The sequence below is a fragment of the Clarias gariepinus genome, chromosome 6 (genome assembly GCF_024256425.1).
Source record: "Clarias gariepinus isolate MV-2021 ecotype Netherlands chromosome 6, CGAR_prim_01v2, whole genome shotgun sequence".
NCBI lineage: Eukaryota > Metazoa > Chordata > Actinopteri > Siluriformes > Clariidae > Clarias > Clarias gariepinus.
The window spans coordinates 40,552,501-40,577,500 of record NC_071105.1 but is presented as its reverse complement, the minus strand read 5'-3'; the positions used below and the strand labels follow the sequence as shown (position 1 = coordinate 40,577,500).

General features: G+C 43.3%; 2 protein-coding genes across 4 annotated transcripts in view; both read right to left on the bottom strand.

Moving 5' to 3' along the window:
- The window catches only part of myh10 (myosin, heavy chain 10, non-muscle), a 36,621-nt gene extending 22,291 nt beyond the window's left edge, over positions 1–14,330 (bottom strand). For both annotated transcript variants that reach the window (XM_053498612.1, XM_053498613.1), the window contains exons 1-3: positions 14,172–14,330; positions 12,419–12,794; positions 9,962–10,118 (exon numbers count right to left, since the gene is read on the bottom strand). In XM_053498612.1, the coding sequence (XP_053354587.1) occupies positions 9,962–10,118; positions 12,419–12,772 (511 nt within the window). In that variant the 5' untranslated portion in view covers positions 12,773–12,794; positions 14,172–14,330. The remainder of the gene's footprint in view (positions 1–9,961; positions 10,119–12,418; positions 12,795–14,171) is intronic.
- A 4,907-nt stretch (positions 14,331–19,237) lies between these two features.
- The window catches only part of LOC128526601 (phosphoinositide 3-kinase regulatory subunit 6), a 14,910-nt gene continuing 9,147 nt past the window's right edge, over positions 19,238–25,000 (bottom strand). For both annotated transcript variants that reach the window (XM_053498615.1, XM_053498614.1), the window contains exons 15-20: positions 23,636–23,738; positions 23,441–23,511; positions 23,097–23,187; positions 22,833–22,885; positions 21,015–21,121; positions 19,238–20,874 (exon numbers count right to left, since the gene is read on the bottom strand). In XM_053498615.1, coding sequence (XP_053354590.1) covers positions 20,718–20,874; positions 21,015–21,121; positions 22,833–22,885; positions 23,097–23,187; positions 23,441–23,511; positions 23,636–23,738 — 582 coding nt within the window. In that variant the 3' untranslated portion in view covers positions 19,238–20,717. The remainder of the gene's footprint in view (positions 20,875–21,014; positions 21,122–22,832; positions 22,886–23,096; positions 23,188–23,440; positions 23,512–23,635; positions 23,739–25,000) is intronic.

Sequence of the window (25,000 nt, the reverse complement as noted above, 5' to 3'; positions counted from 1 at the left end):
TTCTGTACCGAGTGCAGGAGCTTCAGAGTGACAACACACACACACACACACACATTGTTATGTGGTTACATCATCAAAAACCACATGTGTTAAAAGCCTCCAATCTGCCTTTTTCTCCAAACACAATAAGAGAATTAGTCTTAAACACACTCATTACACACACTTACACACGTCTCACAACACTGCCAGCGCTAATTACTCAGAAATCACGTGTGGTAGAAGCCGCACGTGCCCGCGTGATCACAGTCACTTAACCTGCACACACACAGTTGAGACTTTGGAGGCGTTTGAGGAGGTAAAACATCAGTGTTTCTTTATAATCCTGTGTTTAAGTGTAAGTGTTCACACCTTCTCACCCCGCGAGGTCCAGTTGGTTCGGAGATATTTATGGCGGAGATACACGCTGCTCAGTTAGCTGCAGATGCAGACAGATCAAAGATCCCACACACACACACACACACACACACACACACACCACGGTCTGATATCACTTAGAGGAAGGGGACAGTACAGCTGTGCCTCACACTGACCTCTGACCCCAGACTGACCCTCACCCTCACATACAGGAACACACTCAGCACTCATTCTCCATGCAGGCTTCCTGCGAAGACCTGAGGAGGAGACCGGACACACACACACACACACACACACACTACACTGCATTCTCCTAACCACAAAAATGTGTGTGTGTGGGTGTGTGTGTGTGTGTGTGTGTCAATCGGTGTGGTGATTACTCTGACAGAAGTACACACCTCAGTAAGCAGTTCTCACACACTCAGCACACACACACACACACACACACACACAAGAGAAAAGTCCTGTACCACCTGTGCTGTGTATGCAATGTTCCAAATATATCTGGGGTGTTCACACACTTTCTCTACACTGGAGCAATGAAGTTATCACAAAACACATACACACACACACACACACACACACACACACACACACACACACACACCAGAGCAGCTACACAAATACCAGCACACCGCCTCCCAAGGTCTGTCTGTACACGACACACAGGAGAGCGAGAGACAAATGTGAGACACTGGGACAGAGAGAGACAGAGAGAGAGAGAGAGAGACAGACAGAGAGAGACAGAGAGAGACAGAGACAGAGAGAGACAGAGACAGAGAGAGACAGAGACGATCACTATCACTGATGGTGATTTGTTGTGGTGCAAGTGGAATAAAACACCAGGGAAGATGCTGTGAGAGGAAAATAATCAACTTTGATGTGACAACAGGAACTCAGATCCACAAGTTACTCTCAGTATTTTACTGCAACACACACACACACACACACACACACACACACACACACACACACACAGGCACAGAGAGAGAGAGAGAGAGAGAGAGACACACACACACACACGAGTAGCAAATAAGGATACACAACTCTGCTCTGGTCTTCACAGTGAAGTGTAGGAGAAGTGTGTGATAAGCGATGAACGAGGAACAGAGGTGTGTGTGTGTGTGTGTGTGTGATGTTCTCAGACTCTGGGATCGTTAAAAATGAGGTCTGGTGTTTCTCCAGCTTTAGATATCAGAGAGAGAGAGAGAGAGAAAGTCCCCCTGACCCGTCTCTGAGCTCCAGGTCTGCAGAGTGATAAAGTGTGGAGAGATAGAGAGAGGGATGGAGAGATAGAGAGAGAGAGAGAAAGAACGCTGACGATAAGCAGTGAGGAGGAGGAGGAGGAGGAGGAGGAGGAGGAGATCACGACACACTGCAGAAGGATTTGATTTTAATGGTTTTAAAAACTGATATTTTGGATCCTGAGTGAGACTCTGATCTGTTCTTCACCTCTAACACCACTGAGGGATCAGGGGAACGGATTTCAGCAACACACACCCTCACCAGAAATAAAATTCACAACAGTTTTACAAAACAACCAACTTTTATCTTTAGTGTAACTTAGATTCGCTTATTTTGATATTCTTAATTTTGGAAAAACTGCCATTTCCTACTTGTGCTCCTGTGTGTGTGTGTGTGTGTGTGTGTGTGTGTGTGTGTGTAAGACGAGTAAGTGATGTGACCCTGGAACTGATCTTTTGAGGACTTGAGTGTTTAACAGACACCCCGTTACCCAGAGCTGCTTCTAGAACTTTAACAGTCTGGATCCTCACACGACAGAACGCAGAGCTCCGTCCAGAACATTTAGTCATCACTCAGTGATTTAAGAACATTAGGACGTCCCCTGCTACCTGCAGACAGACAGACAGACAGACAGACAGACGCTCCCTGCTGTTCGGTAGGTAGAGAGAGCACAGCGCCGGTCCTGCTCCTTTTATGGACAAATCTACAGCAACATGTGTTTCAGGAATTTTTTAGCAAGAGACAAAAGGAGACACACACACACACACACTAATATAAACCGCTCATTCGTGTACCGAGGCATAATTCACACCCCGGAGCTTGGAGCTTTATTCACACACACCTGAGGAATCTAACACCTCCTACAGGTCGTGTTCCAATCCCGTTATCACAGCTTCATTCACTCCCTCACACACACACACACACACACACACACACACACACATCTGGACTGACTTCAGCCTCACAGTCTCAGGCTCTTACACAACCTCAGGGATTTTCCCCCGACTCAAAGTTATGCAGAATCTGGACGATAAACCTGAACACGACAACCTGTGTGTGTGTGTGTGTGTGTGTGTGTGTGTGTGTGTGTGGACACTAGGGGGCAGTGCTGCACATTATAACAAAGACACTTCACTTGCTCAAGGCAAATCAATAGGAGAGGAGATGAAGACAACACCTCAGGTCTGGTGATAAAGTCGTCTCCTTTATGATTTACTCTACACTGACCTCAGATCAGCTCTCGTTTCAGTTACACAGACTTTAGAGCCAGTACTCAGATCCCAGACCTGCGTTTCTGTATTCTGGTCAATACACATGATAAAGATAACGTTTATCTACTTATTCAGGACGGGTTAAGCGCAGGGAGCTCGGCTCACACCTTTAGGCTCATGCCATGTGTGTGTGTGTGTTTTATTTATGCAACTATAACCAGTTTTACAACACAGTGCGATATTTAAAACACTCAGGGACTTCAAGACATGCAAATAAGCACATTTGCATTTAATTATTGTGTAATATTCAAATCAGTGCAGAATAGAATTACTTTTATTTGTATTTAATTTATAACTTTTTTTAAAGCTAGGCATTTTTCTATTGCTTGACTAAGGTTAAAATAATTTTATTTTATATTTGATCATATACATATATAAAACAGGATTATATTTGTACCGCTTAGAACCGCTTATTACACATTTAGTTGTGTGTGTGTGTGTGTGCTCCATGCTACATTCCTTCAGACAGCTGGATGTTGGGTGTAGAACCTCTCTCACATTTTCTATCACATTTAAAAAAAAATTATTAAATTATCCTTACTTTTTGTTTAAACTGTGTGTATGTAAAACAAACACACATCACCTTTAATTTTGAATGAAACCTGTTTATTTCCTGCTGCGTAAATCAGAATTAAGTTTAAGGGGTGACATGTGCAGACAGTCAGGGCTCCTGCTCGCTCCGTCTCCGTCGTCTGCTGCTGATGGAGTTTGGTATGTGAGGAATGCTGCGGCTCGTTAATCTTGTGGAGGGGCAGAAAGGGTTTCTGTAGGATGGGGGGGGGGGGCGTGTTGGTGGTGGTTCAGGATTGGGGTTGTTGGGGGGAGGGGGGGGCAGCTGGCAAAATAAGTCCAAGTGGAATCAGCAGTACAGATTGATGTTTTGTCTCCAACCTGATTTCCAGGACTGACTCAGAGGTCAGAGGTCAGAAAGGGGGGAGAAGAATTTTTCAGTTTTATATGATATAAAGTGAGAGAGGTGTAAAAGCAAATGTGCAGAAAAAAACAAGACATGACTTTTTAACACATTCCTCTGACTGTACTGAGCTGCCTCACTGGAGTAGTCCCCTTCTCCCCTTCTCCCCTTCCTCCCTCATCACATGACTGAGAAACTCTACAGAGTGTGCACTATATAACGACCATGTGAATGAGCCGTTACTATGGAAACGGCTATATACTATGGAAATAGTTAGAGCTGCTGCTATGGAGAATTAATCAACACCTTCTGACCAACAAGGAGATAAAAAGTAGCTGAAACCCAACACGACAGCTGTTAGACGACAGCAGCACCGGCCCGGGACCGGACAGCACGCAGGTCAGAACCGGGGGATCGGCGCCAGTCTGCCAGAAGCAGCCGGGTGACTCACGTCACACTAAAATCCGTCTACAGAGCGTGACTCCTCCGACATCACCAACTGCTTCGTCATGCTCGCCCACTGACTGACTGACTGACTGACTGCTGCATCATGGGATACATCAAGCAGCTGTCTCTCTCTCTCTCTCTCTCTCTCTGTACGGCAAATTCCTGCGATTCTCAGCGGGGAAGGAAAGACAGCTGAATATAGAATCAATGGAAAATGGAAGAGCTCCAGTCTCCGACCACGGGGCTGATGGAGAAGCAAAGTTTTGACGCAGCATTACAAAGCAGGAGTGTGACAATAACCCGGGCTCTACTTCACTGACCAATCAGAACACAGCGCATCCTGAGAGCCAGGGACAGGCAGGATACACTCACTGGGTATTTGTGGTCATCACAGGGTCACTACAGGGGGTACGGGTCTACCTCTACTTTAAATAAATCTAAAAATATTTATGACTGAGAAAACCTTTAAACAGAACACAGCTCACGGCGAGGAAAAGAAACCGTATTTAACACGTCACGTCACGTGTTCATCCAGGGGAAACTGCAACACTGTCAGAACTCCTGATACAGAAACGTTACCATTACAGGCTCCGCCCACAAGCTTCAGGATGATGAAGGCCGCCGTGTTATTGGCTCTTCTGTGTGTTCACAACACTGGTCTTTAGACTAAAACATCCACAAATGTACAATCATCATCATCATCATGATCATGCACCATGAATTAACATTTACTTTACTGGAGAAATTCTGTAGATTTGTTCAATCGTGTAAATAATGTGAAAGCTACCTTGACCATTATCGCCCACTTTTATTAAACCAGGTGAAGAAGCTAACAACTTTACCGACGTGACCTGCAACATTCAGGTTACAGACGGGACATTAACAGTCAACACCAAACCCCAGGAAGGAGATACAACATACAATTAAACAACACAAAACTCTCTGTATAAAAGCAGCATTCTAAGCACTAGGACGGGAAATGGAGTAAAAGCGATGAGCAGATAAGCAGTAAAGCGTGTGTGTGTGTGTGACTCGACAGTGAGAAGAGGAGTGCTGAGTCGTGTGATTCTGAAGACGCGGTGACTGAGGCCCCGGCCTTCTGAAACTCTGCAGCAGTCCAGGTGGAAGCAGCGAGACCTGGAGCTACTTCACAAAGACACAGAGTGCTGAGACACATTACTGTTCTTTTGGGTTTATTAGGACCAGGTGGAGGAAGCCAAGCTCCAAAAGCCCAGGAGAGCAAAGTCTACACGTACGAGCTCACATTCCTCCTCAGACTGAGTGCAGAGGAACACAAACACAAGAGATGAAGCTCTGGCAGATATTAAATCTACATGGTGTGATGTCCTGACCTTCCAGAGTTAAAAACATCAAATGGTTTCCTCATCGCGAGCAGTTTCCCACTCCGTACCTGCGTCGTTTCACACACAGCTTCTAAACAATCAGGATCTACAGAGCATGCTTTTACTTTAATGTTACCAATAAAAAAAGGTTTCTCCGTCAGGTAGTCTCATCCCAGTCATGTTGAAGAAAGCAAACTTCAGGACACGCCTGATTAGTGAATATAGTAACTTTATCGTCAGCTGAGAATTTTAATGGCGAAATGTAAACCAGGGCCGTTTCAGGGTCTGAGCGGTTCAACAGACACGGCGGCTGTAGAACAGACGGAAACTCACGAAGGTTCTATTTTTAAACAGAGTCCACCCTCCTGCCTGTTAGCGTCATCTTCTAATCACAGGGTTGCCGTGGTTACTCCACTGACTGAGGATCGAGAATCGGGTGACACCGCTGATCCGGGTGCAGAAAACGAACAAAACCAGGACAGGTGAGTCACCTTTTGGCAGCGGCAGCCGGTTCTCCATCTTTAAGTATGATGATCATCGCTTTATTTAATCCTGCTTAAAGCGGAGACGACTTTCTACTCTTTATGATTTAATTTTGTAGTTTCCCCCTCTGTATGTGGTTTCCCCACAGCGGCCTGGAAGCCCATGTTTCCCCTAAAAACACAGATGTTTTCGTTTAAGCGAGCGATGTGCTGCCTCTACACACACTCCGTACTCGCTGTAATTACAAACTCACTGCAGTCAACAGGCACCGATAGAGACCGTGGAAAATATTTGGAAAATCCATCAAAGGCAGATGCGCCCCTGTGTGTGTGTGTGTGTGTGTGTGTGTGTGTGTTTTACGCGCAGGAGTGACAAAACATTGTGCTGGTCCAACCCAAACCACACGTAACCTTTCTTTTGGTGTTACTGTGGGGTAAAAATCTGGGCTTTGACCTGATCAGGGCTGCGTCCCCAAAAAAAACAAAAAGTAGTCTATCTGTTGAATTTTGGACCAAACTAAAATTTTTATTCGTTACCGTGAAGTGGGCGGGATGAAGGTGCGAGATTGCCATTATTAGTAAGATTGCACTCTTGCGAGCGCATATTTAAAAAAATAAAATAAACAGCGCCATCTGTGGTTAATTATGTTTTCAAGGTCTTTTTTTTTATGATAAGAGCATTTTCCATTCAAATTAGCATATTAGCTTCCCTTCCCATGGGCTGATTGAGATTAAACCAAACCTATATGTTACCTCAAGCTCGGCCCAATACACCTGTGGAAACCCCATTAAAATGATTTCAGTAGTTTTTACGTGATGTGCGCTCAAACAAACAGACAAAAAAAAATAAAATTAATAATAATTATTTATCTATCCAAAAACCACAACACAAGGTGTTACACAGACTCCTTACACTTATGTCCAACACACACACACAGTTTAATGTGTTTATGATTAGCGCAGCCTGTAAATATAACCCTGTGCTACAGTCAGAGCTGCTGTTATAGAGAATTAATCAACACCTTCTGACCAATCAGGACGCAGTGTAGTGAAGAGAAGCGCTGCTGTGTAAACTGTGTAGAATGTAAAACAACAGAGCGTGGTGATAATCACAGCAGGCTTGATGCTTGTTGCTGTGCCAGCGCAGAGAGAGAGAGAGAGAGAGCGCGCATGAGGAAATTCCCCCCAGTGTGTCTCTCACACACACACAGCTGCACAAAGGCTCCATTGTACCCCACAACGAGGGTCGGACACTCCGAAAGCCACCATTTTATGTGCACTACACCTCCCGCTGATTGAAACACGACAGCTGAAGAAGAAGTGGAACGTTCCAGAAGATAAGTCCTCCTGCTCGCTTTCCACTCGGCAGACACACATAAACCCCAAGAGCTTAGCGCTGAGAAACGTGCTCATGAAGTCATTACAATAAGCTGGAGCTATACACACACACACACACACAACAAATAAAGCATTAATAAACAAACCAGCTTTAATAATTAATAGAGTTATATTAAATACACTATTCTGGATCAGGGCGTGTCTCAAACAGATAAAGAGTCTCTCTCTCTCACACACACACACAAATAACCCACACAGCAGATAAAAGCTGAGAGGTGGACAGTGTATTCACACACATCACTTCTCTCTCAAACGAACACCGAGTGATCAGCACACACCAGACTGATGGAATCACGTCCAGATGTGTAAACAGCTCGCTGCACCAGCCGTCAATCACACCTCACACTATTATTCTCCCGGTTAACCAACGTTAATGACATCTCCCCAGGAGGTGCTGAGATCTGACTCGACTTTCCACTACAAGGCTGTAGGTGGGAGGTCATGAGGTCTAATACCAAAGAGAGCAAAACCGTCTGTCTTCCCCGAGGGGGACGGGGCATTGTGTCAATCACAGAGACAATAGGTTCAGTCAGAAGAGAACATACTGTAGCACACCAAAGTCAGACTGGGGGCAGGCGTCTTGGATAAGGAAGGGGTTCAGGTTTAAAGAGATCTCAAGGAGACAGGATTTCTCTCCAGGAAATGAGACACACACACACACACACACACACACACACACACACACACAGTATTAAAATAAATAAATAAGAGCTTGAAGATGTGAACAGGACTGAGGGCGAGGTCCACTGGGGGGGACCTCCAAGCATGAGGTGTGTGTGTGTGTGTGTGTGTGAGTGTGAGTGAATAAAGACAGCACTGTGAACAAACTGTATGTTCAGATATCACTCGTGGAAACGCCTTCATTAATCAGCTGAGATGAGAGAGAGGTTAGGGCTCCTGTGTGTACCGTCTCTGGTGTGATACAGTAATACAGTAACCTAAACACTATTACAGTTAAACTTTACTTTTTAATCTTCACGTGGATACACACAGTTTATGTTAAAAAAGAGAGAAAGTAACAAAACAATACACAGAAGAGCTAAAACCATCTATCCAATCAGAAGTGCTGCAAAAACTGTTTTTCATTCCTCAAATCTGCAGAAACCCAAAGGCCCCACCGCAGAGAAAAGCCAGGACACACACACACACACACACACACACTCTCTCTCTCTGTCTTCTCCCTGCATTGTGGCCAAGTAAAATTAATTTATCTCCAGAGGCTGAAAAAAAAGAAAAGAATATATATATATATAATAGCTACCTTTGGAAATACTTTCCATTTCTCCTGCTGCTTACGTCATGTACAATAAAAACTCACAAGAGCCAGTATAACTAAATAAGGCCAGAACGCAAGCCGGGCCCTGTGTGTGTGTGTGTGTGTGTGTGTGTGTGTGTGTGTGTGTGTAAGAATTTAAGCTTCTTGAAACACTTAAAGGAAAAGAAAGTTATGCAAAAAAACCTGGATAATGATGGAGTGGAATTTCTCTTCAGGAAGAAGAAACGTGAGTGCAGTGTGTGTGTGTGTGTGTGTGTGTGTGTGTGTGTGCGTGCGCGCAGTCTGTGACCAGGTGGCAATTTAAACCTGCACAATCTGAGATACGGTTGTTCAGGAACAGGGTGAACCGTCTCTCTCGACTTCCCCGACTGACCCGAACTGTCACTCAGATTCAGAAATCAATTTATTGCACAAATAACAGACTCGCACATTTAAAAATAAATCTCAGAAACTGGGTATTAGTGTCCAAAAATGTGTCTGCAGGAGTTATTTCACTGAAGCTTTTTTCTGTTTAACAGTTACCTACAGCTAGTAAATTATATACACTTGAATACACAGAATATTTATCTAACAAAAATAGATACAGAAATAAAACCCGATTTCCAAAACCTCCTGTTCATCATCCTCACTACTCACTCATTTTTAGCTGCAAAATTATTGTTTTTACCCAAAACCTTGTGTTTCTCAGCTAAAACTATTCCTCACCTTCCAGTCCAGAAACACTCAGGTTTACCCAAAACCCATAATTCCCAGTAAGACTTTATTATTCTATTAACTACATAGCTCTCTTTTTTTGGTTTATTACAACATGTATTAAATCGTACTAGAACCCTGTAATCCTTACCAAATTAACTAAAACTAAACAATAAAAAAAATGCTTTCTAAAAAATAAAATGATTTCTAAAAAGTGAACTTACAGTACAATTCTGTAACAATGTTTTACTGTGTAATTGATGTTTTCACCTCAGATGTTGTGTTTATATCTGAAGTTTTTTTAATCTAACTTATAATTCTCACTGATTATATATTCGCTCCTAAATTTGAAAGTTGTTAATTCCTGCTAAACCTTACACATGAACCTACATGAGATGTACAATTTGTACAAAGATAAAACTGTCACTTTTTACAGAATTGTTGTTTTTTAGTCTCTCACACTGCTCTGTGAAAATTACTTTCAGCTAAAACAACATGCATTCTTCATTCCACAAGAACACACTTGGGGTCACCCTTACCTTGCAGCATGCACCTGTAGGCCGATTCGGAGATGGCGTAGATGTGAGGTGGCATCTCGTGCCTCTTCTTGCCGCGGTACATCTCAATGATGTTTTCTGAGTAAATAGGCAGGTTCTTGTACGGGTTTATCACCACGCAGAAAAGTCCGGAATACGTCTGGAGGGAAACAAAATAAATGAACCGTACAGAAGGAGTTACTGGAGGGGGCGATGTGGAGCAGGGAGAATACAGGACACGGCTCGCAAAAAGTTTGTCTGATGTTTTACGTTATGTTTTATCCGAGCAACTCTATTTGTTTAGACAATTTTAATACGCTAAACCTCGGTACTGTTGGGTATCAGCAACTTTTCATCAAATGATAACGATTTTGATGTTGGATGGTTTAACTTTCCAGGACCCAGAGTGAAAAATGATGAGAGTAAAGAAATAACTATTGATTTAACGAGACCAGAGGAATGTGATCGAACTCCACCTGATGATAAATCAGGAAAAGGAGACAAGTACAGCGCTATGATAAAACTATGGGAAATGGTTTTATGAGCCGTGTGGTATGTATGATTTTGGCACAACGTAGTACAGTAGTATGTGGTTTGGGACGGGGCCGACAGCGAGACTGGAACACACTCAACATATAATTTCTAACCTTTCCTACTTTTTTTTTCAAAATCTGTAAACACTACTAGAGTTGGGCAAAGTCTGAGTACAGGATGTTCCTGCCCACTCTATACACACACACACACACACACAAATCTGACCTTGTTTTAAACACTATTTGTGCAACATGAAACTGCAGACCAAACTGTAAAGAAAATAACTCGCTTGGTTTAAAGTAATCTGAAGCGCCGAGCTCAGTGTCCTCTGTCTCAGTTTATGTCGCACACTCACTGATAACACTAGCTTACTAGCGCTTCTGCTAACTAACCACACCATGAGCTTATTGATGTTTTTATCATTTGGTTTGTCTGATTTTAAAAACGCCCAGCTTTACATAAGCAGGTCTGATCTCTTGAGTCACTATGCTAAGTTTAACTCAACTACCACTGCTCGGCTTTGTCCGGCACAAGTGTGTGACACACGTGCGCGCGCGCGCACACACGCACGCACACACACACACACACACACACACAGCTTAAAGAGGAGACAAGGCTTTACATCTCCCACCTTTCCTGTCTAGTCCTCTTTCACTTGTCTGTTTATTATTTATTACTAATGTAACACTTTTATAAGTCACTTTATACAATACATGTTTATATATATCTGCCATTTTGCACATTTTACAATTTTATATATATATATATATATATATATATATATATATATATATATATATATACACACACACACCTCCATATTCCTATATTTCTATATTTTTATTATGCCCTTATTTGTACAGTTTGTTTATTTTACTAGTTACATTTATTTTCTTTTGTATTTAATTTCTTTTTATTAATATTTATTCCTTATATATAGTTTTTATTTTCTTTTTAAGGTCACCGGCGGTCGTATAAGCATTTCACTGCATATCGTACTGTGTATGAGACAAATAAAATTTGAATTTGAAAAACTTATTCATAATCAAATACTATAAAACAGATTTCCCGCACATGCTGATGAAAACGCGGCTCGTATAAAGTGTATGAAGTGTACATTGAATGTTCCAGTAGTGCAGCTCAGACACTGCAGTGTGTCATTTACACCCACGCCCCCCCAAGCGAGAAAACGCTAATTTTAAGAAAAACGCTGACCGAGTGAGTGAGCGGTACAGAATCGCAGGGCTGATTCGATAACCTGTCGTTCGCTCAGATGAGGTTCATGAGGTCAGCGAGTCCCAGACTCAGGAGTGAAGGGCAGGATGTACGAGTCAACCCCTCCTGCATTTCACCCACCAACACGTTTCTGCACGAGATTTAGACGTGAACCTGCCTGTATTTGCAGCAACAGATAAACCTCAACGTCAGCCCAGAGGAGAGAGAGTCTAACGATAAGAGGAAGAAACTAATCATCCAAACAACTTAGTAGGAGGCTTTTAACTTAATCACACACACAGTTTTATTTCCTGCTAACTGTCCAAAAGATGGAGATCACTGCCTTCATCACCTGATGTGTTACAATCAGTATAATGTACTAAACCATGATTAAAGAAGAGTGTGTGCGCATGTGTGTGTATGAGCGCACGCACACACACAACCTCAGTCGACTAACATTCCAAGATGACCTCATCATTCTCAGCCTCCTGTTTTCACAGCATGCGGTGGAACCCCAACAGAAATGCTCCTGCACTCGTCCTTTATTTGTCTTAACCTGGTTCCTTCCTTCTTTATCTCCTCCGTAAAACTCTATACTACAACTGATAACAAAAGCTTTCAGAATAGTCTAATGCATGCCTCATAACATAAACGCACTTAAAACGTTCCTTGTATCCTTATTCTCATCGATCGATTGGGTGTGACACTCACGTAAATGAGTCCGGAGTAGTAGCGGTCCTTCAGGTTGTGCAGCACGGACGCCTCATTGAGGCAGGTGAGCTCGGCCATGTCCTCCACCTTACTGAACTTGGGCGGGTTCATCTTCTGGATGTCGTCTTTGTTCACCAGGGCTTTCTTCCCGTTCTCGGCGAGCTCCACCATCACCTCCTCGCCTCGCTCCTCCCGAATGCTGGCCGCCTCGAACCCGTGCCGCTCCGACGGAACCCATACTAGCTTCTTGGCCGTCCAGTCGGCCTGCGTAGCCGGGTTATAGACCACGGCCCGGTCCACAAAGAGGTAGCGCTCCGGGTCCTCCTGCCCGCTCCGCTGAGCCATCTCCGGCATTGGGGATTAAAGAGTAGGCCACCTACCGAGGGAACAGAGAAACACACATGGATTAGAACAAGGATTACAAGTTTGACCACCACGCTCACCCCGCATAAATCATCAGCTTTACTTTCTTACTTAAAGTAATTATTTGAATTACCTCTGTATGGGATAAAAACTTTCTTTATGAGCAGTACATTTACTTTTACTGCTTTGATTCAGAATTCCATTTTTTTTACAATTATCATACTATTATTATTTTTCTGCCAAGATGAAAAGACATTAGCACACACCTAATCACATATGTTTATTTTACCGCTCTGTTTAACGTCTAAATGTTTACACCACGTATATACAACAGGAGTGTTTAAGACCACGACCTCGACACACAAACTGAACCCCCGGAGGGAGTGACTCCAACACTGGCACCGCACCACTGCAGCTTCTACATAATCAATACACGTGTATGATTAAAAATAAAACCATGAACACTTCAGGTTCCTGCAGAAGTGAGCTCAGAGACAGACAGAGGCCTGACGTGGTGACCTAAAAACTCCAGAGAACAGGGTGACACACACACACACACACACACACACACACAGCATACATAGGTAATGTAAACTCTTCATCTGACCCTTTATCCTGACTGTGTGCCGTATTAAACAGATATAGGTGTTGGGAGTGCCCCCCCCATGCTCCCTATGTAGGGCACCTGTACAGGGAGTCAGGAGAAATTAGGGACTCGGCCCTGCTCCAGTCATTCAGGCCAGCTGCAAAAAAACGTTGAATAATTATAAGATTAAATAACTAAATAAACAAAACGAAAACACCCGAGAGAATAGATATATATTAATATAGGCTTAGACAGCGATAATAATATACAAATACATATATATATATTTTAACTTGACCGAATGCGGCATTTCAGGACGACACCGTTAGCCAACTGGCCTGCTGCGCGGTGATTGGCTGACATTTTCCCGCCTACTACGCCACGATTGGCTGGGAGTTCTCCCTCACGCGCGTCCGACTGTACACGCCCAATCAGCGGCCCCGCTCGCGCGCTCGAACTAACTGTCAATCTAAGGCGCCTGAGGCGGGATTTCGCGTCAGAATACGGGTGTAGAGAAAGAGAGAGAGAAACACCCCACCTAGCTTTATGAGCAGCAGAACCCGTTAGCCGCACGCCTAGCCTTGGCCCTGAGGGGATGGAGCTCAGGCAACTTACCGTTCTAACTCTACACACATTCCGAGGCTGGATTAGTATATTTAACACGGAATAAGAAAACATTTAGGAGACACAGAGATAATGAAATGAGTTCTCCTCAGCCTCCCCTCACCATCACCCCGAAAAGTCCTCACACTAACACTAACACCGAGCCGCTACTCACAGTTATCAAATAAACCCCAGACTTACAGAGGGCGCAGGCGGTGAGACAGACACAGAGACAGCTCCGTGTGTGTGTGTGTGTGTGTGTGTGTGAGGAGAAGGCCGAGTCCCGGGTCCAGCGCGCGCGCGACTCTCAGCCTCCGGTCTCAGTCGGTCAGCGCTCGCGCCTTGTCTCTCCCCTCACTGATGCTGCGCACGCCTCAACCTAACCTCAGCACCGCCCCTCTTTTATATCGGCACCGCCCACACCAACCTAACCCGACGTTATCCGTTATTTCAGGCCCCGCCCACAGCTCCTCCCACCACCACGGCGCTACTCCATATCCCCCTATCTCGCGCTTCTTTCTTCACGCCTCCTTCGCGACCCTTCTGACCCCGCCCACTCTCTCCTGATTGGCTCGTGTTTTCGCTTGACCGCTCGCTATTGGTCCATAATGTCACACAGGTCCCCTCACTGACTGCAGGTTTGGTTAAGAAAATATAAATAATTGTCTATCATTTAATAAAATATTCCATCTATACAATAATATATCACGTGTTGTAATTTAAATAACGGATTCAATCTTAAATAAACGTACCTATTTAATCTATTGAATGTAACTTTTTACAAAAAACAATGGCTCCCTCTTGTGGAACTAAAAGTCATAATATTTCGTTTTGATAAACAAACACACAAACATTCTGTGGGAAAGTCTGTTACATTTAAAATTTAAAGTCATCCACGATGAACAACATTTTTCTACAAACTTCTTCTAGTGTATGTTTGCTAACGCTAACCACCTACCAGCGACTACATAGCTAGCTAAAGAATGTTCGCTAACATAAAACACACAGCACACTGTTCCTATAGATAATAATGAACTACTTTTATTTGGTTAAAATAATGGCAAGAATTCGGTGATCTTGTTAAAGTTAAATCAATTTTGATGGACCAGTTTGCTACAAAGAATATCTCTGTGCTTCGATCTTTTTCTTTGTTAGCTTGAAGGCTAGTCCCGCTCGTCACAAGTAATAAGTCGCGCCCACGCGAGCTTAGGGACATGTTGTTGTTATGATGTTGGTCTTTCAGCTGCTCCAGGCCAGGGCTCGCCACAGTGGACCGACTGGTTTTCACGCCGCAGGCCCTTCCTGACGCAGCCTCCCATTTTAACGGGCTTGGGACCGACACTGCGTCCAGTGACTGGGGTTTGGGCTCCGCCTGAGTGTATTTATGTTAGTTTATTACTGTTATGTTTTACGTTATGTAGTTAAATTAATTAAACATACTCTTCTTATTATGTCACTAATCATAAAAGCCACACCCCTTTCCCCGTGGTGTCGGCCTCGTCCTGCACGTGTCCAGTACGGCCCCCGATCCGCTGTAACCTCGCGATGTGTTGCTGCTGCTAGAGCGTCCGTCGCTTTAGTAAATGTGTGAAAATGAGCTCCTGTAGTCACTGTAGTTCAGACATGCATGGTTAGTTTGCTTTGTGAGACAGTTGTCTCGTCCCAGTTAATGTTAGTAGGTCTTGTTTTATCCCTCTGGCGGCTGGTGTGAGGTGCGATAGTGTAACATCCTGTTATAACGTTGGTGAAGGAGAGGTGTGTGTTTCCCACAGCACTGATCTGATCTGTCTTTACCCCACAATCACACGCTAAAGTCAGAAAACACTGAACTCCATTTGGTATCTCCAGGTCAGGATGCAGAAGTCAACATGTTTATTCTTTAAAAAGAACAGAAAGCCCCAGCACTGTCCCACAGCGCCTCCATCAGGAGAAGGGTGACAGGTCAGGAGGTAAATTGGGTTATCTGAGATTCTGGGGTGAGATTTATAACCATAGGATATTTCTCCTTCATGGAAGTGTTTGCAGGTTACATTGAAGGAATTGTTCCTTTTTCATATGACAATTTCATTGCAAATTGTATTAAAGTAATAATGTCTATATAATAATTCAGTTGTTATGAAATGATGGGAATCAGTGTCTAAAGGTCCTTAAAAAGTCTTAAAATGTCTTCAATTCAATTTTAAGACTTTTCAGGGACTTTGAGACTCTGATTTCCGTCAATAATATTGTTTCATTACAATTGTATTATTGAATAGACATTATTACTGTAATACAACTTTATCTGCATTGAAACTCTCATATGACAAAGTAAACAAATCCTTCAATTGAATCTGCATGCACTTTCACACACTTGACTTTTTAATAAAAGGTTTCAGCCATACACAGTCCAGTACACAGTGACACTGAAGAGCGTTCCTCCAGGCCCGAGGAGCTTCATACAACTAACATCACGTAACAGAAACTAACTAGATCACTGGGACACCTAAAGACTGCAGCTGACCAATTAAGACAAACCAAATTGACACCATGAATTATTATTTTTATTAAAATGATTACTATACAAACGTACTATACAAAAGATAACACAAAACAACATAAAGTGTAAATGTGCAAACAGGAGCAGCAACACGAGAACATGACATAATGTACTATACTGTGATCAGCTGAGAGGGTGTGATCCTGCAGGTTAATGGCCTGATGGAAACAGTTCTTGTGAGTAGCAGCAGAGACGAGAGAGAGAGAGAGAGAGAGAGAGAGAAAGGGGGAGAGAGAGAGAGAAAGAGAGAGAGAGAGAGAGAGAGATAAAGAGGGTGAGAGAGAGAGAGAGAGAGATAAAGAGGGAGAGAGAGAGAGAGAGGGAGAGAGAGAGAAAGAGAGAGAGAGAGAGAGGGAGAGAGAGAGAGAGAGGGATAGAGAGAGAGTGAGAGAGAGAGAGAGTCCCTGTACAAATAACAGCGGAGAATAGAAATTTTTCTGTAGAAAAAATATTTCAATAGTTTATCAGTCCAGTTTTTTTATAGAGGTGAATGTTTATCTGAGTGGTGAAGAGTGTATGTGAGGTGTGTGTATATGTGTGTGAGGGGTGTGTGTGTGTCTGATCAGACACAATGCTGGTGGTTTGCGGATGCAGCGTGTGGTGTGGACGTCTGTGATAGAGAGACCCCGATGATCTTCTCCGCTGTCCTCACTTCCCCCAGTAGAGTCTTGCGGTCTGTGATGGTACAGTTCCCAAACCAGACAGTGATGAAGCTGCTCAGGATGCTCTCGATGGTCCCTCTGTAGAAGGTGGTCAGGGTCGCTGGTGGAAGCTGGGCCTTCCTTAGCCTTCTCAGGAAGACGTTGTTCTTTCTTGTGCAGAGAGCTGGTGTTGAGGAACCAGGTGAGGTTCTTCTCCAGGTGTAGAATGGTCATTATTGAAGTAGATGAATGATAACAATCAGTCAGATTTTCTAATGTATTTAGGAGAATAGTCTGATCAGTGGTGTCAAAAGCAAAGCTGCACTAAAGTCAGGTAACACAAACAAGGAGACACGACCCTGATCAGAGGCCAGTAGGAGGTCATTTACCACTTTACCCAGCGCTGTCTCTGTGCTGAGACGAGACCTAAACCCAGACTGATACCATTAACTAAACATCAGTAAGACAAAGGAGTTGATAGTGGACTTTGGTACAAAGCAGGAGAGGAACTACCAGACCCCCGTCATCAACAGGAGCCCAGAGAGAGAGAGAGTGGACAGCTTCAGATACCTCGGTGTTCACATCACGCAGGACCTGTCATTGTCCTGTCACATCTACCACCTCAGACGCTTGAGAGACTTTAGACTGCCCTACAAGGTGCTCAGGAACTTCTAATCCTGCACCATAGAGAGCATCCTGATGGAAAACATCTCAACCTGGTTTGGAGACAGCACCATGCAGGACAGACGAGCTCTACAGAGGGTGGTGCGATCAGCAGAGCGCATCATCCACACCGAGCTCCCTGACCTGCACTCCATCTACAGCAAGCGGTGCTGGACCAAGGCCAGGAAGATGGTGAAGGACCTCAGCCATCCCAACAATGGACTGTTCTCTCTGTTGCGGTCTGGAAAGCGATTCCGCTCCCTGAAGGCCAACACAGAGAGACTGAGGAGGAGCTTCTTCCCGCAGGCGATAAGGTCTCTTAATCACACCACCACACAGTACTGACCCACACATATGGTTTTTACACACACACTGGACATTCTGGACATTCGTTTACACTAGTGTCCACTGCACAACTACACCTGGTGGTCATTAGTTAAATCACTCTATCACAAGACACTTTAAATATGTGGACTGCACAACCCTGGACATTACCGTTTTCTTTCTTACCATTTATATCTAACTTCATTCCACACAAAAATGACATAAATCTATATTTCTACTTTGTACAGCTGTATTTTTGTTGTACAGTTATTTTATTTTAATTTTATATTTTATTTTATTCTTTTCTAGTTAAATTTACCTTCTATTTTATTTTTCATATTTATTTCCTATCCATAGTCTTTTATTTTAAGGTCACGCGCAGTTGTCTAAGCATTTCACTGCATATCGTACTGTATGACTGTGTATGAGTGTATGAGTGTGTATGACTGTGTGTGTGACTGTGTATGACTGTGTATGAGTGTGTATGTGACAAATAGAATCAGAATTTGAATTAATAAATGTTATTATGAATGTGTTCTTTAAAAATATAGTATTCTTTATTATTTTAAAGTTTCATTATCATGTACAAAGTGTTTGAAAATCTCAGAAGTATTGTGTGTGTGTGTGTGTGTGTGTGTGTGTGTGTGTGTGTATTTGAGTCATTTGTCCAGCAGGTGACACTGTTCACTGTGTTTAAACTCCTTACTGTACTGTAGGTTTGTCCCAGAATGCTCTCTGTCCTTTTCACAAGCCACTAATCCTGAGCTGTCAATCACAGCAGCTTCTATTTTTATAAATGTTTTTTATACTCATGCTAACTTTAATTCGGAATGCGTTGCTATGGCAACCGTGGTTCTGTATCCACGGCAGTGACCTTTAACAGCACACCTCGCTGCAGATGAGCGGACGGAGGCGTGTGTGAGTCATGAGTTCAGACCCAGTGTGAAGATTTTAAGTAGATGAGCACGCTTATCATTTAATGGATGGATAGATATTCAATAATTAATAAAACTAAAAAGTTTTAGAGTTTAAAAGCAGTCACCCCTGTGCTTTTCAGTCCTGGATTATTAACCTAAAGAAAGGAATCAAGCACATCTTTATAAACTGTATATTTTTTATAAATCATAAGTGAAAAAATTAAAATGTTATTTATAATTCATAATTCACAATATCCATATACATACATTTTTACAGAAAGCTTCATTACAAATGTTAAAATGAAATCAGCACTCCAGGGGACGTAGGGAAATAAAAGCCAAATCAATTATCATACAGATATTCAAATATTCACAAGCCAGCGATCACAGAGTGTACAGGTAAACTAGTGTGCTCGACAATCACGTCAAATCTGTCATGATTTCAAAATTAAACGTTCGAGTTAGAATCCCCTACACTAGTGTAACACCCGTATATAAACGATTTGTTCTTGTTCTTCAACTTCTATTATCTTCTACTAAAATGTGCCTTCATGCTTTACGTGCCTCCTTCAACTGCGTGTCTAATATTTAGCCGCGTATCATCCTGACCACTAACTGCAGATGACAGGAAATTACCCAGAATGCTTTCCTTCTCCGAAGGGTTACAGTCCTTGTATAAAATACTCAGCAGTGCCAATACTTCTAAAAATATTAAAATGTGTTTTCTTGCTCTGATTCTTGACACTGCCAGCTGTTTATTGTTCGAGCTAAGTAAAAGTCATTATATAGCACACTGGAAAGTTAGCAAACACACCGCGGTAGTTAGCATCTGTTCAATTTAGCAAGCCAACATTTCAGCGAATTAGCCGACTGTCACACTGCGTTAGTGTTGGAGATAAAACTCAATGCTAATGAAATCGCTAATCGTTACACAGTCACCACTTAAGCTAACAGTTTAGCACTCTAGCTAATTTAATACCTCATTGTATTTAAAACTTGACAGCATTACCATAGCTATGTAGCAAGCTGACTACCATTGTGCAGATCCACAGGCGAGCGCTTGGCGTAATCACGGCTAGTCACGTTACTGTATTTAATCTTATACACAGTTTTACGTGACGTGATGTGACTGTCAGAATGAAACTGCTCGCTGTTTATAAATTCGCATGAGACCATTTTAGCTGTGTGTGTGTGTGTGTGTGTGTGTGTAAACATGTTGTGTTATTCTTTTATTTAAACAAATAAAACAGCAACAAGTGTTTGTTCAGTTTCTGTTAACACTCTATACGACTACAGAATGAGTGTGTTAGCACATCGCTAAGCAGCGCTAATTAGCGGGTGGCTAAACGTCTTCTCAACCTGCTCTTTCTGCCTGATTTGTCCGGAAATGAGTTCTGAGAAGGGAAGAGGAAGGTATTTTAATAGTTGCGGTTTTTAAACGCACCTCTCGACTGTCTGGATTTTTTTCTTCGTTAAACACACTGAGAGGAAACGATTCGGTGTGTGTCTGTGTTTAGCAGCATGGAAGTGAGTGACGGTCTTATCATGCGTGACGTGAACAGAATGTTAAATATAACCACGCAATACGAGGGTCACAATTAGTTAGCAGTTAGCGGTTAGTTCAGCATCCACGGGGTGAGATTCTGCTTCCTTCTCTGTTCGCGTGTCAGGAAATGATGCCCGAGAAGGTGTTGATCGAAAGAGGAAGTCCTCGACTCATAAACTTGCTCAGCCCTGAGTTGCTGTCCTCTTCTGTCATGAACTTTGACCTCATGGACTTTTGAACGTAATACCCGGGATCTTTACACGGCTCTATCTCCACACTGTGAAAATGAGAAACACAACCAAACCTCAATGTTTTTAGCGATGAGTGTTTCTCTCTCTCTCTCTCTCTCTCTCTCTATACTGCACACACACATAGCTAGAAAGAAAATCTCTGATGACACAGTGAGTGACCTCTGACCTTTGAACTCCATGATAGGTTCTGCGTGAGTCTTTATCCAGACACAGCGTGAATCCCGCGCTCTCAGACGTCTGTAGCTTCATGCTGCACGTCTGGATCTTGGGAACCTGAACAGGAACACCGGCACGGGGCAGAAACGACATGTTTTTGTAATATAACGCTTACATTAAATACAGATTATAATTAAAGATTAAACATGGCAAGATCCTCAGGTTCTGTGTAACGTTCGACAGATATCCTTTGCAAGATCAGTGATAATAATAATAATAATAATAATAATAATAATAATTAGTACTATTATGGTTGCAGTTTATACAGTTGGGCAAAAAAGTATTTAGTCAGCCACCAATTGTGCAAGTTCTCTCACTTAAAAAGATGAGAGAGGCCTGTAATTTTCATCATAGGTATACCTCAACTATGAGAGACAAAATAAGATAAAAAATCCAGAAAATCACATTGTAGGACTTTTAAAGAATTTATTTGCATTATGGTGGAAAATAAGTATTTGGTCAATAAGAAAAATTCCACCTCAATACTTTGTTATATCCCCTTTGTTGGCAGTGACGGAGGTCAAACGTTTTCTGTAAGTCTTCACACACTGTTGCTGGTATTCTGGCCCGTTCCTCCATGCAGATCTCCTCTAGAGCAGTGATGTTTTGGGGCTGTCGCTGGGCAACACGGACTCTCAACTCCCTCCAAAGATTTTTAATGGGGTTGAGATCTGGAGACTGGTGAGGCCACTCCAGGACCTTGAAATGCTTCTTATACAGCCACTCCTTCGTTGCCCAGGCGGTGTGTTTGGGGTCATTGTCATGCTGAAAGACCCAGCCTCGTTTCATCTTCAATGCCCTTGCTGATGGAAGGAGGTTTTCACTCAAAATCTCACGATACACGGCCCCATTCATTCTTTCCTTTACACGGATCAGTCGTCCTGGTCCCTTTGCAGAAAAACAGCCCCAAAGCATGATGTTTCCACCCCCATGCTTCACAGTAGGTATGGTGTTCTTTGGATGCATTCTTTCACCTCCAAACACAAAGTTCTATTTTGGTTTCATCTGACCATATGACATTCTCCCAATCCTCTTCTGGATCATCCAAATGCTCTCTAGTAAACTTCAGACGGGCCTGGACATGTACTGGCTTAAGCAGGGGGACACGTCTGGCACTGCAGGACTTGAGTTCCTGACGGCGCAGTGTGTTACTGATGGTAGCCTTTGTTACTTTGGTCCCAGCTCTCTGCAGGTCCTTCACCAGGTCCCCATGTGGTTCTGGGATTTTTGCTCACAGTTCCCACGGGGTGAGATCTTGCGTGAAGCCCCAGATGGAGGGAGATTATCAGTGGTCTTGTATGTCTTCCATTTTCTAATAATTTCTCCCACAGTTGATGTCTTCACGCCAAGCTGCTTACCTACTGCAGATTCATTCGTCCCAGCCTGGTGCAGGTCCACAGTTTTGTTTCTGGTGTCCTTTGACAGCTCTTTGGTCTCTTTACTGAGGAATCTACCAATTAATTCATTAAAAGTCCTACAATGTGATTTTTTCTTATTTTGTCTCTCATAGTTGAGGTATACCTATGATAAAAATTACAAGCCTCTTTTATCTTTTTTAAATGGGAGAACTTGCACAATTGGTGGCTGACTGAATACTTTTTTGCCCCACTGTACTACAACATTAAATACCAGTGCTACTGTTACTGCTACCACTAACACCACTACGGCTACTACTGATCCTGCTGCTAATACCCCCACCACCACCACCACTACATCTCCCACTACTGCTACTGGTACTGTATTAATGGTGTAAAGGGTGAGATCTCACCGAGACACCTTTGGACTTCATGTCAGACGCATCCACAGTGAGAAAGTTCGTGTCTAAGAGGGAGACAAGAATCAGGACATTTAAACACAATATCAGTGTAACACTCGTGTTCTGATTGATTAACTAAGAGCAGTACAGTGTGTTCTGATTGGCCGAGAGCAGGGCAGTGGGTTCTGATTGGCCGAGAGCAGGACAGTGTGTTCTGATTGGCCGAGAGCAGGACAGTGGGTTCTGATTGGCCGAGAGCAGTACAGTGTGTTGTACCTTGGTATTTGTTGGGAGTTACGGCTGAAATCTGAATTCTTGTCGTCCGAAATGCAACAGTTCTCTCTGCCTCTCTGTTGCTCAGTGACACCTGAGGAAATAAAATAATGGACCTGTAACTTATGTAACTTATTTACAGAAATTTACAGAAGATGAGAAATGTTCAAATTAATGTAATGTGATTTATTTAATACTCTAGTAAACATGTTTAAATAATCAGGTGTTAATTATAGACATGGTGCACTACATACAGTCACACTGTACACCATCATGTACTGTATAAGTGAACAGTGTGCTGTACGAGTGAGTGGGCGGGGCTCAGGTGAGAGGTGCGATCTCAGTACCTTCCTGTAGTTTAAGGAGACCAGAGCGCCACACACTTCTGCAGACTGCTTCTTGTGTCGGATTGTCATTTCTGTAAGAGGAAGAGACATAGATGTGGCATCACACACACTGCAGAGTAAGCCAAGACACACACACACACACACACACACACACACACACACACACACACACACACATATAAACAGTGTCGGTACCTCTGCCGGTGGTGTGACGCTGTGTAAACTCAGGGAACTTGATACTGGTGTGAGACAAGAAGACGTCCTCCACTGATTCTTTAGTCTGACTACAGAATGCAATCTAAACACACACACACACACACACACACACACACACACACACACACAAAGAGTGAGTCTACATGTGAGTATTGTGTAAAGTTGTAATCACAAAGCGCTACACTGAGAGACAACTTTAAAGTTCCTGTTTCTGTTCGCTGCTTCAGCACAATAAATCTCCTGCACAGTTTACGCCTCTGAGCACAAGACAGAGTTTTACACACACACACACACACACACACACACACACACACATTTATATTCTTTGCTGACAAATAAATTATGTTGGAACATAAAGTATAAATAAACATGACTGATAGGATGATGGACGAGTGAGTCTGTGTGATCAGGGACTGAGATTAAACTCATTAAACTCAACATGCAGTAAATCTCAGGACGTACAGTGAGGAGTGTGAGGAGTGATGATGTGTGTGAGGTTTGTAAAGTGTGATGGTGTGTGAGGTGTGTGAGGAGTGATGGTGTGTGTAAGGTGTGTAAGGGGTGTGAAGTGTAATGTCATGTGTGAGGTGTTTAAGGCGTGATGTCATGTGTGAGGTGTGTGAGGAGTGTGAGGTGTGTAAGGAGTGAAGGCATGTGTAAGGTGTGTGAGGGGTGTGAGAAGTGTGAGGTGTGTGAGGTGTGATGTCATGTGTGAGGTGTGTGAGGAGTGTGAGGTGTGTTAGGAGTGATGGTGTGTGTAAGGTGTGTGAGGGGTGTGAGGAGTGTAAGGTGTGTGAGGAGTGTGAGGTGTGTGAGGTGTGTGAGGAGTGTGAGGAGTGTGAGGTGTGTGAGGTGTGTGAGGAGTGTGAGGTGTGTGAGGAGTGTGAGGTGTGTGAGGAGTGTGAGGAGTGTGAGGTGTGTGAGGTGTTATGTCATGTGTGAGGTGTGTGAGGAGTGTGAGGAGTGTGAGGTGTGTGAGGTGTGATGTCATGTGTGAGGAGTGTGAGGAGTGTGAGGTGTGTGAGGAATGTGAGGAGTGTAAGGTGTGTAAGGAGTGTGAGGTGTGTGAGGTGTTATGTCATGTGTGAGGAGTGTGAGGAGTGTGAGGAGTGTGAGGTGTGTGAGGAGTGTGAGGTGTGTGAGGAATGTGAGGAGTGTAAGGTGTGTAAGGAGTGTGAGGTGTGTGAGGTGTGATGTCATGTGTGAGGAGTGTGAGGTGTGTGAGGAGTGTGAGGAGTGTGAGGAATGTGAGGAGTGTAAGGTGTGTAAGGAGTGTGAGGTGTGTGAGGTGTTATGTCATGTGTGAGGAGTGTGAGGAGTGTGAGGTGTGTGAGGTGTGTGAGG